Source organism: Schistocerca piceifrons, chromosome 6 (genome assembly GCF_021461385.2).
Source record: "Schistocerca piceifrons isolate TAMUIC-IGC-003096 chromosome 6, iqSchPice1.1, whole genome shotgun sequence".
Classification (NCBI taxonomy): Eukaryota; Metazoa; Arthropoda; class Insecta; order Orthoptera; family Acrididae; genus Schistocerca; species Schistocerca piceifrons.
Genome location: NC_060143.1, coordinates 127,810,720 through 127,828,325, shown reverse-complemented (window position 1 = coordinate 127,828,325; position 17,606 = coordinate 127,810,720). Strand labels below are relative to the sequence as shown.

The 17,606-nt window shown below is 43.3% G+C and overlaps 1 protein-coding gene across 1 annotated transcript in view; it reads right to left on the bottom strand.

Moving 5' to 3' along the window:
• LOC124802742 (sodium-dependent noradrenaline transporter-like) overlaps positions 1-17,606 on the bottom strand; it is a 423,112-nt gene that overhangs the window by 147,519 nt on the left and 257,987 nt on the right. The window contains exon 5 of the mRNA XM_047263726.1: positions 16,758-16,897. Within this exon, the coding sequence (XP_047119682.1) occupies positions 16,758-16,897 (140 nt within the window). The remainder of the gene's footprint in view (positions 1-16,757; positions 16,898-17,606) is intronic.

Below are 17,606 nucleotides of genomic sequence, written 5' to 3'. Positions count from 1 at the left end.
ATCTGTCCCCCATTGAGCATGTTTGGGACTGGATGAAGCGTCGTCTCACGCGGTCTGCACGTCCAGCACGAACGCTGGTCCAACTGAGGCGCCAGGTGGAAATGGCATGGCAAGCCGTTCCACAGGACTACATCCAGCATCTCTACGATCGTCTCCATGGGAGAATAGCAGCCTGCATTGCTGCGAAAGGTGGATATACACTGTACTAGTGCCGACATTGTGCATGCTCTGTTGCCTGTGTCTATGTGCCTGTGGTTCTGTCAGTGTGATCATGTGATGTATCTGACCCCAGGAATGTGTCAATAAAGTTTCCCCTTCCTGGGGCAATGAATTCACGGTGTTCTTATTTCAATTTCCAGGAGTGTATATTTGCACAAGGTGAGGGAGTCAACTGGGAAGATTAAAAAAATAGCACAAATGGAAGGTTTAAACATTTTTTTGACGTGAATCTGGTGTACGCGAGTGGAAATTAATGGTTTACCCTGAAAATGTCATTTTTGCTTCATGATATCACCTAGATGATGTCCTTGGTTTTGTACAAACTGTCGAAGTCCTATAGTTTTTTGCACTACCGCCTCTTTTCCTTGTAGTGATACCAGTGGCCTCAATGTATCTCACCTAAAGGTTGATAGTGCTGGAAGATGGCATGGGAGCCTGTTTGGATAAACACTCTACGGAAAGAGCGTTGAACTCCAACAATCCTATCCGAGTGTCTACAGTATGCCCATACAACAGATACACATTTCGCACCTGACCAACATTCCATCGCTACTAAAATCCCCAACAATTCAGCCAAGCGTTCCTCAAATGTTCGTATTTGACTATCTCGTCCTGCACTAATCTTTATACCAGTGTACAGGTGAGCCGGTAGAATGTGTAGAAAATAGGTTTTTTAAAAAACGTTTATTCATCAGTGAGTGAAGTTTTCTTGTGGGCTGTGATAGGGCCTGAGCTAGTTGACACTAGATATCAAAAAAATGGCTCTGAGCACTATGGGACTTAACTTCTAAGGTCATCAGTCCCCTAGAACTACTTAAACCCAACTAACCTAAGGACATCACACACATCCATGCCCGAGGCAGGATTCGATCCTGCGACCGTAGCGGTCGCGCGGTTCCAGACTGTAGCGCCTAGAACCGCTCGGCCACCCCGGCCGGCACTAGATATCAGCCGGATATCAGATATCTCAAGCCATGTGCACGTGATACAAGACGGAACTCCGCCCATAACGCTGACAAAGTAACGCTTCGCCTAAGCGTTACTGAAGCTGTAACGCGCCCAAGATAAGAATCAGTATAGCCAGCCAGCCAATCAAGAGCTCGGGAATGGTCACGCGGGGCCCGGAATCGGGCTGAGGGAAGCGGCGGAGTTTAGCCGTCAGCCTCCCTTCGTAGCCAGCTCTCGACCTCAACATATTTCTCTCTCGCATCTCTCGAACTTGAGATGACCACAAAATATACCGGTAGCCGCCATAGGCACGCTTTTATCCCTTAGGAATAGGAAAAAGCCTGACAAAGTGATCAGTTTCAATAGAAAACTTTTCTATTTCTCATTTTCCTCTCCAACCACCCAGCAATAGCCGTTTTCCAATCCCCTCCTCACAAACTACCTATTGGTCAGCAAGTATGGCTCACAGACCAGGTTCGTTGTAAAAAACGAAACATTGGAATTAAATTCTAGTATGTGTCCTCAGTGCAGTTGTTGCATTCTCTTTTCGTCGAGAACATTGAACACTACAAACCCATCACAAGACTTCGTGGTTATTCATATAATCATATTTACACTGAAGAGCCAAAGACTGTGGTACATCTTCCTAATATCGTGTAGGGCACCCTTCAGCATGCAGAAGTACCACAACACGACGTGGCATGGACTAGTCTAATGTCTGAAGTAGCTCTTGGGGGGGACTGACACTGTGAAACTTGCAGTGCTATCCATAAATCCGTAGGAGTACGAGGTACGAGGGGGTGGAGATCTCTTCTGAAGAGCACGTTGCGAGGCATACCAGATATGCTCAATAATGTTTATGTCTGGGGAGTTTGGTAGCCAGCGGAAGTGTTTAAACTCAGAAGAGTGTTCCTGGAGTCACACTGTAGCAATTTCGGACATGTGGGGTGTTGCATTGTCCTGCTGAAATTGCCCAAGTCCGTCGGAATGGATAATGGATATGAAAGGATGGCGGTGACCAGACAGGGTGCTTCGGTATGCGTCACCTGTCAGAGTCGTATCTAGACGTATCAGGGGCCCTGTATCACTCCAAGTGCCTGCGCCCCACACCATTACAGAGCCTCCACCAGCTTGAACAATCATCTGCTGACATACAGGGTCCATGAATTCATGAGGTTATCTCCATATCCGTACACGTGCATCTACTTGATTCTATATGAAACGAGACTCGGCCGGCCAGGCAACAAGTTTCTAGTCATCAAAAAGGCCAGGCGAGGCGTAAAACTTTGTGTCGTGCAGTCATCAACGGTACACGAGTGGGCCTCTGGCTCCAAAATCCCATATCGATGATGTTTCGTTGAATGGTTCGCACGCTGACACTTGTTGATGGTCCAGCATTGAAATCTGCAGAAATTTGCGGGAGGGTTGCACTACTGTCACGTTGAACGATTCTCTTCAGTTGTCGATGGTCCTGTTCTTGCAGGATCTTTTTCCGGCCGCAACGATGTCGGAGATTTGATGTTTTGTCGGATTCCCGATATTCATGGTACACTCGTGGAATGGTCGTACGTGAAAACCCCTACTTCATCGCTACCTCGGAGATGCTGTATCCCAACGCTTGTGTGCCAACAATAACACCACGTTCAAACACTTAAATCTTGGTAACCTGCCATTGTAGCAGCAGTAAATGATCTAGCAACTGCGCCAGACACTTATATAGGCGTCGCCGACTGCAGCGCCATATTCTGCTTGTTTACATATGTCGGTATTTGAATACGCATGCCTGTACCAGTTTCTATGGCACTTCAATGTATTTAACGTATGTACGAGTATAAATAATTTTCTGTCCTATGGCGGAAAGCTGCAAAAACTTTGAGACGTAGATTGTCTTAAGGCTTTACCGTGATTGTTACTGATATCGAATGAAATAAGTTTACTGTTGCCAGTCACTGTTTATTTACATCCACAACGCGGTTCGAAGGTTAAAACTTCCATCATCAGGTGAACTGACATGTATTAGTACGACATGTGTGTGTATTGTGTTACAGCTTTGGGGTAACTTGTGGCACTGCCTAATGTAGAAACAAAAAACAGTATTTCAGAACATGGTTTTGGGGAGGGTTTGACTAAAGACTAAACGTATATGTAAATGTGAAAATAAATAAACGAAAACAGAATACCTCCAGAGGTCACAGTCTCCTTCATCTGTCGTGAAACATCACATGTAAACTGCCATACTTTGTAAAAAAGATGCTGTCTGGAAACTACTAGGTACAAAGAGCATGTAGCAAAAGAGAAACATAACTCTAAGTACAATGAATATATAGGAAAACAACACTGTTATTACAGAATAAGTTTCGAACGATAGTGGAGATCTTTTTGTTAATGAATACATGCGTTCGATTAAATATTTCAATGAACACGAATTTAGTCTAGTGGTTACGAACGCCACTTTACGGCACTGATGTGTGCTTGAGTTTGGTTCAAGTAATTTAGGACCACAGATGTGAAATGTCCTCATTGCAAGCAATTGCTTGCCAATCACACCTCTTGCTGGACGACGGATGGCACACCTGCGGAAAGTACGGACGAGAATTCTTGCAGGAAGGCCGAATCTACTTCCTGTATTTACAGCTGCATCCGTATTTCGCAAGCCACTCTATGGAGCATGGCGGAGGCTAACTTGTACCACTACGAGGCAAACAGAGCAAGAGAAAGACGACTGCCTACATACTTCCGTACAAGCCCTAATTTATCTTATATTCTTGGTCCTTCCGGGGAATGTACGTTGGCGGTAAGAGAATCGTTCTGCTACGGGCTTCAAAAGCTGGCTCTCTAAATTTTTTCAATAGTTTTTCGCAAAAAGAACGTCATGTTCCCTCAGGTGGTTTCCATTTGAGTTCCCGAAGCATCTCAGTAACACTCGTGTGTTGTCCAAACCTACCGGTAACAAATCCATCAGCCCGCCCCTGAACTGCTTCGACCTATCTTCCTTTTATCCGACATGGTGGGAATCCCAAACAGTCGAGCAGTTCTCAAGAATGGATTGCACTGATGTCTTCTAAGCGGTCTACTTTGTAGATGAACTACTCTTTCCCAGGATTATACCAATAAGCCGAGGTCGACAATTCGCTTCCCCTGCTATCGCCATTTTGTGCTTGTTCCATTTCACATCGTCTTGCAACTTGCGCCTAAATATTTAATCGACGTCATTCTGTCAAGCGGCGCACTACCGACACTGTATTCGTACATTACATGATTGTTTTTCGCCCTCATCTGCATACACTTACATTTTTTTCTACATTTAGAGCAAGCTGTCATTCATCACACCAAACTAGAAATTTAGAAAGTCATCTTGTATACTCCTACAGCCACTCAACGGTGACTCCTTACCATACACCACAGCATCATCAGCAAACAGCCGCAGATTGCTGCTCATCTTTTGCGTCAGATCATTTGTGTATGAAGAGACTAAGAGCGGGCGCTCATTACGATACCCTTGTCTCTAATGAACACTCGCTGTCGAGGACAGCATTCTGGGTTGTCTTACTTCAGAAGTGTTCGAGCCACTCGCATATCAGACGATTAGGAAAAAACGGATACGCGTCAAGAAAACCTGACTACAGTATGACCAAGACATGTTGGAAATGGTGAAGTCGAGTGGCGTAAATGGTTCTCTTCATTGGGAAGCCGATATCTAAGCGCGAAAGATTATGGTAAATGGAAATTGGACGCAAAAATAATCGTTAATAATAGAAAAGTGCGCACTATAATTATTGTTAATATTATATTATTAAGGTTTCACACTGTTACAGGTAAGTCTCTTATAGATTAAAGCTCTGTGTCAAGGTGCGGCTTGGGTCTAGGTCATTGTCTTCTGCGGACGATGCTTTCACCAACTTTGCCCTCCGATAGCTCTCTGCGAAATGGTTTCAGTCTTATCTATCTAACAGGAAACAAAGGGTGTCGTTGCCAAACACTCATGCAGTAAGCAGTCTGTGTTCATCTGACTGGGAATTAATTACATGTGGTGTTCCTCAAGGTTCCATTTTGGACCATTGCTTTTTCTTGTGTATATTAATGACCTCTCATCTGTTACATTGCCAGATGCTAAGTTTGTTTTGTTTGAAGATGGTACAAACATTGCAATAAATAGCAAGTACAGATGTAGAAATAGCTGCTAATCAAATTTTCACTGACCTTAATAAGTCGTTTAAAGCTAATTCTTTGTCATTAAACTTTGAGAAGACCTACTAAATGCAGTTCAGAACCTGTAAGAGATTTCATTCCAGCATGAGTATAACGTATGAAGACATGCAGATCAAAGAGGTTGACAGTGCTAAATTCCTGGGATTACAACTTGATGATAAAATCAGTTGGGAAGGGCATACCACAGAATTGCTTAAGCGCCTAAACAAGTCTGTATTTGCCATGAGAATGATGTCAGATGTAGGAGGTATAAATATAAAAAAAACTTGCTTACTTTGCTTGCTTTCATTCTATTATGTCTTGTTGTTGTTGTGATCTTCATCCTGAGACTGGTTTGATGCAGCTCTCCATGCTACTCTATCCTGTGGAAGCTTCTTAATCTCCCAGTACCTACTGCAGCCTACATCCTTCTGAATCTGCTTAGTGTATTCATCTCTTGGTCTCCCTCTACGATTTTTACCCTCCACGCCGCCCTCCAGTACTAAATTGGTGATCCCTTGATGCCTCAGAACGTGTCCTACAACCGATCCCTTCTTCTGGTCAAGTTGTGCCACAAACTCCTCTTCTCCCCAATTCTATTCAATACATCCTCTTCCCTAGATCACTCCAGGCAAATGCCGGGATGGTTCCTCTGAAAGGGCACGGCCGACTTCCTTCCCCATCCTTCCCTAATCCGATGAGACCGATGACCACGCTGTCTGGTCTCCTTCCCCAAACCAACCAACCAACCAATACATCTTCATTAGTTATGTGAGCTACCCATCTAATCTTCAGCGTTCTTCTGTAGCACCACATTTCGAAGCTTCTATTCTCTTTTTGTCTAAACTATTTATCGTTCATGTTTCATTTCCATACATGGCTACACTCCATACAAATACTTTCAGAAAAGACTTCCTGACACTTAAATCTATACTTGATGTTAACAAATTTCTCTTCTTCAGAAACGCTTTCCTTGCCATTGCCAGTCTATATTTTATATCCTTATGGGATCATATTCTGGGGCAACTCATGAAACCGAGCAAACGTTTTTAGGGTGCAAAAGCGAGTGATAAGAATCATTTGTGGTGTAAATTCAAGAACATCTTGTAGAAAGGAACTTTGTGTTCTAACCACTACTTCTCAGTATATTTATTCCTTAATGAAATTTGTTGCAAGTAATACATCTCTATTTCCAACCAATTGCTAAGTACATAGTATCAGTACTAGGAATAAGAAGAATCTACATAAAGGCCTAAAATCACTTCCCTTGGTCCAAAAAAGGGTCCAATATTCAGTAACACATATTTTAATAAATTGCCAGCAACGGTTAAAAACTTGGTTTCAGATAAAGCACGGTTTAAACAGAGTTTGAAAGACTTTTTGATTGGCAACTCCTTCTACTCCATAGATGAATATCTTAACAGAAACTGTTAAGTCAGCTTAAGTAAAAATATCTGTTAGATTTCAGATTTGACAACAGTCAAGATTAGGTATTTTGCTTATGATAAATTTATTAATAGTGGATAACAGTGTTTCATTTTAACTGTGTTAATTATGTAAATATTAGCTGTCCCAATTTACTGCATTGTATTAGCTTATTTTCGACTATCTCCTGACAAATGATCAGGGTATTAAGTAGTATATTAAAATGTTTTATGTTTTTATGTCATGCTTTCTGACATGTTCCACACCCACGAGAATTATCTCATTTTTTGGGTCTATGGAACAAAAAGTGAATCTAATCTAATCTAATCTAATTTACGGTCTGAATCAAAGCTTCAGTGTTGCGGTAACTCTATTTCTCTCTTCCAAATTCCACAGGTGTGCACACTTTGTACCGTTCTACTATAACAAGCTAATTACAAAAAGAATACGACGGAGAATATGCTAGCCGCAAATAAGGATATATGTCGAGGATGACGGTTTGCCAACAAAAGTGCCCATTATGTTGGAAGGTGCTGGGAAAAGGTACTAGCAGTCTGCAGCACTGAGGGAAGGCAGAGATGGGGTTGGAGTCGCACTCTGGTACACAGAACGAGTATTAATTTGAAAGGAAGATTCACAGTAGTAAAACCTATTCTCCATTATATCATTTGTCACAAGAGTGATAGTCTAAGAAAGCTTGACAGGAACTTCAACGAAGTCTGCAGGAGTAGGAGAAAGTCGCTGAGAGATTACAGTCTTGAGCTATGTAGTGTGAGTAATCAGGAGATAAAAATATCAGTAGGAGAAAAGCAGAACTCTACGTTCACGTATTCGTCTGGCTGCAATTTTAATTTATTTAAAGTTTCTTCACTCAATGAGCTTCTCAGTTAAATCAACATCCCTTTATATTAACCTGTTGCAAACCAATAAAGACAAGAAAAATTGGACTGAAATATACAATCTTGCTCTGTCTTGGGCGCTGACCGCCAGAGTTAAAGAAGCAAAAGTAGTATCATGTCTATAAGTTATCGTGTTTTCGTGGTCCATGAAACGACACTACGGCTTCCCCTCCCATGACATCTTCATCGCAGAGTAAAACTTGAGCCAAGCTTCTCAATTATTTGTTGGCTATATTACTATCTTGATCCTCATCTATAGCTTTTATCTTCTACATCTCCTTCTAGTACAATGGAAGGTACTCTATAATCTCTAAAAAAAATGTCCTATCATCCTGTACATTTTCCTGATCATGTTTTCTACATATTTCTTAAAATCCCGGTTCTACAGAGAACCTGTTCAAATCTTATCAGTACACTTAATTTTCAACACCCTGTTATTTTCCGCTTTTCCTGCAGTCCATGATTCACTTCGATACTGCGTTGCGTATCAGAAATTTCTTCTTCAAAAGAGGCCTACGTTTGATACTACTATGCTTCTTTTGGTCACGATTTTTATATCCTTTTTGTTTCTCCGTCATATGTTATTTGTCTTACAAGGTAGCATAACTCATTCACTTCGCGTACTTCGTGCTCTCCAATTTTGCTGTTAAGTTTATCGCTAATCTCATTTCTGATTTCTGCTAATCCTCATTACTTTCATCTTTCTTCGGTTTAGTCTCAGTTCATAGTGTATGGTCACTTGACGGTTCATTCCGTTCAAGAGGTCACGCAGTTCTTCCTCACTTTCACTGAAGATAGAAAAGTCATCACCGAATCTTATTATTGGTATCCTTACAGCCAGAATGTTAATCCAACTCCAGAACTCATCGTATTACTTCTCGGTGCATAGACTGAAGAGTAAGTGTGAAAGACTGCATATCTGTTTTATGTCCTTTCTAGTCTAAGCATTTTGTTTTTGGTCTTAGATTCATATTTTTCCCTCTTGATTCTTGTAGATGTTGTACATGAACTGTCTTTCTCTATATTTACACCTATTTTTCTGAAAATTTCAAGCATTTTGCACCATTTTATATTTCTGAACTACCTTTCTAGGTCGACAAATCCTTTAAAGGTATCTTGATTTTTCTTAGGTCTTGTTTCCCTTTTCAAGCGTAACGTTAGAGTTACCTCTCTGGTGTCTTTAGCTTTCCGAAAACCAAACTGATTGTCATCCTACAGATCTTCAATTTTATTTTCAATTCTTCTGTTTATTATTCTTGTTCAAATGGCTCCAAGCAGTGTGGGACTTAACATCTGAGGTCATCAGTCCCCTAGACAAAACTACAGGAACCTAACTAACCTAAGGACACGACACACATCCATGCCTGAGGCACGATTCGACCTACGACCGTAGGAGTCGCGCGGTTCCGGTCTGAAGCGCTTAGAGCGGCTCGGCCACAGCGGCCGGCATTATTCCTGTCATCACTTCATTATCATCCGTTATTGTCATCAATCTGCGATAGTTTTCGCAATGATCTGCCTCTTTTATCTTCTGGATTGAATAGGTGATATTTTTTCGAAAATCTGATCGTATGTCTCCAGAGCCATGGATTCTACAGATAAACTTAAGAAGACGTTTGGTAGTCTCTCTCTCAATGATTTTAGGAATTACGAAGGAAAAAGCTAAGTTAAACTCTGACTCCACCACTGGATTCCGTAAGTCTTTAAAATCAATTCCCATTTCTCCTTCTATCACGTCATCAGACAATTCCTCTCCTTTATGCAATCTATTCTTTCACCCAACCTCTCTCTCTTTCGCGTTTAACGATGGAATTTCTCTTGCACTCTTAATTTTGATGTTTTTGCTTTTAATTTCACCATAGGTTGTTTTGAGTTTCCTATATGCTGAAGCTGTACTCTCTACGACCATTTCTTTTTCGATTTCTTCACATTTTCCTGGAGCGATTTTGCCTTGGCTTCCCTACATTTGCTGTTTATTTCACTCCCAAATGACTTACACTGCTTTTCATTAATTTTTTCACTTCCTTCTTTCGATGATCTATTGATTTCTTCTTTTATCCACGGTTGCATCGCAATATCGTTTGTTGTGCCTATATTTGTTCAGCTTCCATGATTTTCCGTCTTAGAGATGTCCATTCCTTAGAGCAACAACTCGAAGTCGCATGACTCAACAAATCGTTTGAAATCCCTGAAGAAACATTAATCCATTCTGCCTCTATAGTCGTCCATATTTGTGAAAGTGTTGCCGGTGCAGGATTTTGTGTCCATAAATGTTCGACGGGATTCATGTCGGTCGATCTGGCTAACCAAATCATTCGCTCCAATTATCGAGAACGTTCTTCAAACCAAACGCGAACAATTGTGGTCTGGAGATGCGGCGCAGCGTCATCCATAAAAATTTCATCGCTGTTTTGGAACAAGAAGTTCATGAAAGGCTACAAACGGTCCCCAAGAAGCCAACATAACCATTTCCAGTCAATGATCGGTTCGGTTGGATCAGAGGACCCAGTCCATTTCATTAAACACAGCCCACACCATTATGGAGCCACCACAAGGTTGCACAGTGCCTTGTTGATACCTTGGGTCCATCGTTTCGTGGAATCTACACTCGATCCCTGCCATCAGCTCTTACCAATTGTAATCGGGACTCATCTGACCGGGTCTCGGTTTTCCAGTCGCCTAAGGTCCAACCGATATAGTCACGAGCAGAGGAGAGGTGCTACAGGAGATGTGCTGTTAGAAAAGGCACTCGTATCGGTCTTCTTTTGCCACAGCCCATTAACGCCAAATTTCACCTCACTGACCTAGCGGATATGTTCATCGTACTCCCCAAATTGATTTCTGCGGTTATTTCACGTCGTGTTGCTTGTCTATTAGCACTGACATTTCAATGCAAACGCTTCTGCTCTCGGTCGTTAAGTGAAGGCCATGGGCCACTGCGTTGTCTGTAGTTTGAGATAACGCCTTAAATTTGGTACTCTCGGCATTTTCTTAACGTGGTGGATCTGAGAATGCTAAATTCCCCAACGATTTCCGAAATGCAATGTCCCATGCGTCTAGCTCCAACTGGTATTCCACTTTCAAAGTCTGTTAATTCCCGTCGTGCAGCCATAGTCATGATGGAAACCTATTCCCATGAATCACCTCAGTACAAATAACAGCCCTGCCTATGCACTGTCGTTTTATACCCTACTCACGCGATACTACCGCCATCTGAATATGTACATAACGCTATCCTATGACATTTGTCACCTCATTGTATATCTGCTCCAGGATATACCTTACCACTCGATATCCGATTTCGCAATCTCTGGCTGATGGTGACGTTATCCAGCTGGAAACCTCCTACGTGTCTTCAACGTATACCTCCTCCACCTGTGGTTTTTGAACAGTGCATCCGCTCAAAATTACTGGAAACTCACTTAGTCATTCCCCCTTTTTGTACTTACTACCGAGCCCATGTTATCCCACAGTCAGTTTTCTGTTCCATCCCCTAGTACAGCATTAAATTCAGTCATGATGCTCTTTACCTGTTAAATATCGTCATATGCTTTCTCTGTCTCTTCATCTGCTTGTGACTTCGACATGTATAACAGAACTATTCTTGTTGGCGCTGATTTGCTTTCAGTTCTGATGACAATAATCCTATCACAGAAATGTTCACAGTAACTCACTTTCTGCCACACCTTCCTATTCGTAACGAATCCTCTTCTCATTATATCATTTTCTGCTGCTGTTGATATTACCCTATATTCGTCTGCCCAGAAGCCCTCGTCTTCTTCCCATTTTACCCCACTGCCTCCACTACATCTAAATATAGCCTTTGCATTTACCTTTTCAGATTTTCTAGTATGCCTACCACATTCAGATTTCGAGATTCAGTGTTATGGCTACTAGAACATTGCCCTTCCATTGGTTATTCAATTCTTTTCTCACGGTCACCTCCGCCTCTGCATCCCTCTCCCGGAGATCCGAATGGGTGACGAATTTAGAATGTTTTGCCAATCGACAGGCCATTGTGAAACTTTTTTTGGTAAAGGGAACATGTCCTGTGGATATACGTGGCGTGTCCTTATAACAGTAGCTTCTATTTTCTTCTGAACGCTCAGACTGTTGATCATCGCTGATCATTTGCTGGTTATTATAGGAGTAGTTTCCCATTCCAAGAGAAAGTGAGCTCTCCAAACCTCTGTCTGCTCTTCGTTCTCTTTGACAAGACCGTTGGCAGAACGAGGATGACTACTTGCACCGGAAGTCTTAGGCCGCCTTTAATGATGATTTTTATTCACAATTTAGCCAGTGGCTGGGATCAAACGTGGAACTCGGGATGTTTTGGCTACTAGTAAAAGACATTATTCTTACATACAGGTTGTATATTGTGTTACTCCTATCTACTCTGTGCAGTTATACTGAATTTATAATAATTTGAATATTCAATAATATATAAGGGGTGGCCAAAAAGTTTCCGTTCGAAGGCTGTACAAGCCAGAATCGGTTTGCCACTCTGGCAAAATCGCCGCGAGCACTGAGGGAATCATCCCACCGATGGACCAGATTAAAAATAACCGTTGCGTGAAACACCATGTCTTGCTGCATAAATAAGTCGGTAATCTGCCTGCTGAACGTCTCCTCCGACATGAATCGTGGACCATTAAAGGCCTTTTTTAAGGAACCGAAGGCGTGATAATGGCATGGGGAGAGATAAGGTGTCTCGTACTTGAATTGACGTATCTTGTGCGTTACGACATTTGCGATATGGGGACGTGCGTTATCATGAAGCAGCAGCTCACCTTGTCGCAGGTTTTGGGAAAAATGCTGCCCCACCCGCATTCAGGTGAACAGGCATCCGATTTGCTTTTTGTTCTGCATTCAAAGCCCGGGACATGGACAGGCTGCAGACATTATGGTAGCCTAACACCTGTGTCACATGCTACCAAAGCTGTTGTCAAGGTTCTTACCTAACGCACGAATGGGTATGTGCTATCTGCCCTAATCGCTTCATCAACTGGCCACTGGTAATTGTCCGTAATGGATGAGGCTGGGTTCCCATATCTTCCGACGTCTTGTGTCGAATCGGGACCAGCAGAGAACATGGCGCACTATTCCAAAACGGTGGTTTTCCACAGATAGGCTACCCCAAACACGTTCTTCATCTCAGCAGGATGTCCACCGGTGTTTGTCCTTGTGGAGTGAAGAAATGAACAAATGCATGTTGGTCCCGTTTGCATGCATCTACATCTACACATATACTCCGCTAGCCACCAAGCGGTGTGTGGCGGAGGGCACAATTCGCGCTGAAGTCATATTTCCCCCCTCTGTTCCACTCGCGGATCGCGCGAGGGAAAGACGACTGTCTGAAAGCCTCAGTACGAGCTCTAATTTCCCTTATCTTTGAATGGTGATCATTGCGCGATTTGAAAGTTGGAGGTAATAATATATGCTCTACATCCTCAGTGAAGATCGAATTTCGAAATTTAGTGAGCAGCCCCTTCCGTTTAGCGCGCCGTCTTTCTGCAAGTGTGTCCCACTTCAAACTTTCTATGAGATTTGTAACACTCTCGCCATGGCTAGATGTATCAGTCACGAATCTTGCTGCTCTTCTTTGGATCTTCTCAATCTCTTGAATCAGACCCAACTGGTAAGGGTCCCATACAGACGAACAATACTCCAAGACTGGACGAACTAACGTATTGTAAGCTATTTCCTTTGTTGAAGGACTGCATCGCTTCGGGATTCTACCAATAAACCGCAATCTAGAGTTTGCCTTACCCATTACTTATGTAATCTGATCGTTCCATTCGAGATCATTTCGAATAGTCACACCAAGATACTTGACGGATGTTACCGCTTTCAATGACTGGGTATTTATTTTGCACACGTAGATTAATGGGGATTTTCGCCTTGTTATACGCATTAGGTTACACTTACTAATATTGAGAGATAACTGCCAGTCATTACACCACGCATTTGTTTCCTGCAAATCCTCATTGATTTGTTCACAACTTTCGTGTGATACTACTTTCCCGTAGACTACAGCATCATCGGCAAACAGTCTAGTGCCGCTGTCAATACCATCAACCAGATCGTTTATGCAAATCGTAAAAAGCAGCGGACCTATTACGCTGCCCTGGGGCACACCTGAAGTTACGCTTATTCTCTCGAAGTCATCCAGTTCAGGGCGGCATACTACTCCCTGTCTCTTAGAAAACATTCTATCCAACCGCTCATGTCATCGGATAGACCGTAAGCGCGCACTTTTTGGAGCAAGCGACAGTGAGGAACTGAGTCGAATGCCTCTCGAAAGTCGAGAAATATGGCATCAGTCTGGGAGCCGGTATCTAGAGCCTGTTGTATATCATGAACAAAGAGGGCCAGCAGTGTCTCGCATGACCGCTGTTTCCCAAGACCTCGCTGGTTTCTGCAGATGAGCTTCTCAGACTCTAGAAAGGTCATTATGTCTGAACACAAAATATGTTCCATGATTCTACAACAAATCGATGTCAGTGAAATTGGCCGGTAATTATGTGCATCCGATTTTCTAGCCTTCTTATAATTGCTATGACCTGGGCCTTCTTCCAGTCCAATGGAATTTCCCGCTGTTCCAATGATCCCTGATAAATGATGGATAAGAATGGTGCTATATTTGTAGCATAGCCAACATATGATCTTGCGGGGACACCGTATAGGCCAGATGCCTTCCTAGCGTCTAAGGATCTTAACTGTTTTACAATCCCAGATACACTAAACACTATGTCTGCCATCCTTGTGTTTGTTCGATAATTGAAAGGGGGAATGGTGCTGCAGTCCTCTACCGTAAACGAGTTTTTGAAAGCTGGGCTTAGAATTGGTAATAACGTCATTGTAGTTCACGTTTCTGCATTTATTTCACGCAACTCTGAAAGATACGAATTCCACAGTAATCCTTTTCGTAGATGTCAGTGCTTACATACCCGCATCGGAGTCGCGCTACGTCGCATGTGCGCTACAGCATCGCCCTCAAACGGAAACATTTGATCGCCCTTTATAGTAAATGTTTTGTAAATTGGACATTTGCGACAATGATGGAAGCTGAAGAAATGGTGCAAATGGCTCTGAGCACTATGGGACTTAACATCTGAGGTCATCAGTCCCCTAGAATTTAGAACTACTTAAACCTAACTAACCTAACGACATCACACACATCCATGCCCGAGGCAGGATTCGAACTGCGACCGTAGCAGTCTCGCGGTCCCGGACTGAAGCGCCTAGAATCGCTCTGCCACCGCGGCCGGCGCTGAAGAAATGATTTAATATTTGTGCCAAGGCCGTAACTTGAATCTGGGTCGTCTTGCTTACTAGGCAGGAATGCTAGCCAGAACACCAACACAACACTAGTAACATTGCAGAACGGACTACCCAAGTCCATTGCCTTTCCAACACAAACCTCCATTCAAAAAATGGCTCTGTGCACTATGGGACTTAACATCTGTGGTCATCAGTCCCCTAGAACTTAGAACTACTTAAACCTAACTAACCTAAGAACAACACACACATCCATGCCCGAGGCAGGATTCGAACCTGCGACCGTAGCAGTCCCGCGGTTCCGGACTGAGCGCCTAGAACCGCTAGACCACCGCGGCCGGCAAACCTCCATTCATATCTTCTGCTTATTTTCCCCTTGTTAGATAGATGGGGAGAGCATTGGACTTCGGTAGTCCGTGCAGGAAAGTTAGCCATCGTGCTGTGGCAAGCGTTCTTGTCTAGCAACCGAGAAGACATAGGTTCAAGTCCTGCCTGTGGCAAAAAATTTAGTTTAATTGTTCGTCTTCATCTACATCTACATCTACATACATACTGCGCAATCCACCATACGGTGCGTGGCGGAGGGTACCTCGTACCACAACTAGCATCTTCTCTCCCTGTCCCACTCCCAAACAGAAAGAGGGAAAAATGACTGCCTATATGCCTCTGTACGAGCCAAATCTTTCTTATCTTTGTGGTCTTTCTGCGGAATGTAAGTTGGCGGCAGTAAAATTGCACTGCAGTCAGCCTCAAATGCTGGTTCTCTAAATTTCCTCAGTAGCGATTCACGAGAAGAACGCCTCCTTTCCTCTAGAGACTCCCACCCAATTCCTGAAGCATTTCCGTAACACTCGCGTGTTGATCAAACCTACCAGTAACAAATCTAGCAGCCCACCTCTGAATTGCTTCTATGTCCTCCCTCAATCCGAGCTGATAAGGATCCCAAACGCTCGAGCAGTACTCAAGAATAGGTCGTATTAGTGTTTTATAAGCGGGCTCCTTTACAGATGAACCACATCTTCCCAAAATTCTACCAATGAACCGAAGACGACTACCCGCCTTCCGCACAACTGTCATTACATGCTTGTCCCACTTCATATCGCTCTGCAGTGTTACGCCCAAATATTTAATCGACGTGGCTGTGTCAAGCGCTACACTACTAATGGAGTATTCAAACATTACAGGATTCTTTTTCCTATTCATCTGCATTCATTTACATTTATCTATATTTAGAGTTAGCTGCCATTCTTTACACCAATCACAAATCCTGTCCAAGTCATCTTGTATCCTCCTACAGTCACTCAACGACGACACCTTCCCGTACACCACAGCATTATGAGCAAACAGCCACACATTGCTATCCACCCTATCCAAAAGATCATTTATGTAGATAGACAACAACAGCGGACCTACCACACTTCCCTGGAGCACTCCAGATGATACCCTCACCTCCGATGAACACTCACCATCGAGGACAACGTAGTGGGTTCTATTACTTAAGAAGTCATTATCGTAGATAAAGATGAGACCCAAATGTCTCAAGGAAAATTTTATTACATAAAAGGAATTGGACATTTATCACGTCATCATCGTGGTATTGTAACTTTAACGGCCAGCAGAATGTTTATATTGGTCAAAGCTCATAAAGTCGTTCACAGTGACGGAATTGACCTGACTGCATTCATGAAAATGTGTTTTGACTGGCGCGCACTACTCTGCTCCTGAGTACGTCACAATGGAAAAGCAGCTGGCTGCCGCATTGCTGTCGCTCGCCTGCTCCTCAGCGGGTGACAGTACCTGGGTGTCGGCCAGCCTGGAGAGCTCGGGGTGCAGGTAGTAGGAGATGCCCGACAGCGCCCCCGGCAGCATGAGGCCGCGCACCAGCAGGATGGACAGCACCACGTACGGCAGCGTCGCCGTCGCCCACACCACCTTGCCTGCGAACACAGTGGCGGCCGCTCACAGTAGGCGTCGCTGCTGGGAGTTACCTTCACCACGGCCTCCCTACACAGTATCTGATCAACACTATCCGGACACTCGACAGTATAAAAAGACGCATCGAGTATTGTGTTATCAGGTAGACCAGGCTGGGAAGAAGATATCTATACTCGTATATGAGAATATCGATATTTCTGTATTATATCGACATATGCAGCCGAAACTTAAATTGTCGACCTATCGAGTAGATACTTTACACCGAATATCAAAAGCGATACTTTCAAAATCTGTCTTCTCTTGATTCGTAGGCACTATAGGTCTCATCAACAGATTTCTTGCCTATTACGACTACTACCAATCTTTGCAATCTGACAGTAAATGTCTTACGACGGGCTTAATTTAATTTCATATTCAGCACTACAAACGGACACCAGATCTGAACATGAATGTTTCTGTACTCTCTTTTCATGAAAGTTTGATACCTCTGTGTGTCATTTATGCCATTGCAAGAAATCACCACTCCCTGATCCCAAATATGAGGGAGAATGTGCGATTCCAGAAACACTACAGCCTGCACACATGACAATGTCATATGCTACAGCTATGATGACGTCGCTCTTGCTGGCAATGGTACTCTTGTCCATTACGCCTCCTACAGTGGGCCTTCAGGGGTGCTCGACCGTGCCTGCCCCCTGAAGGTTGCGCCCT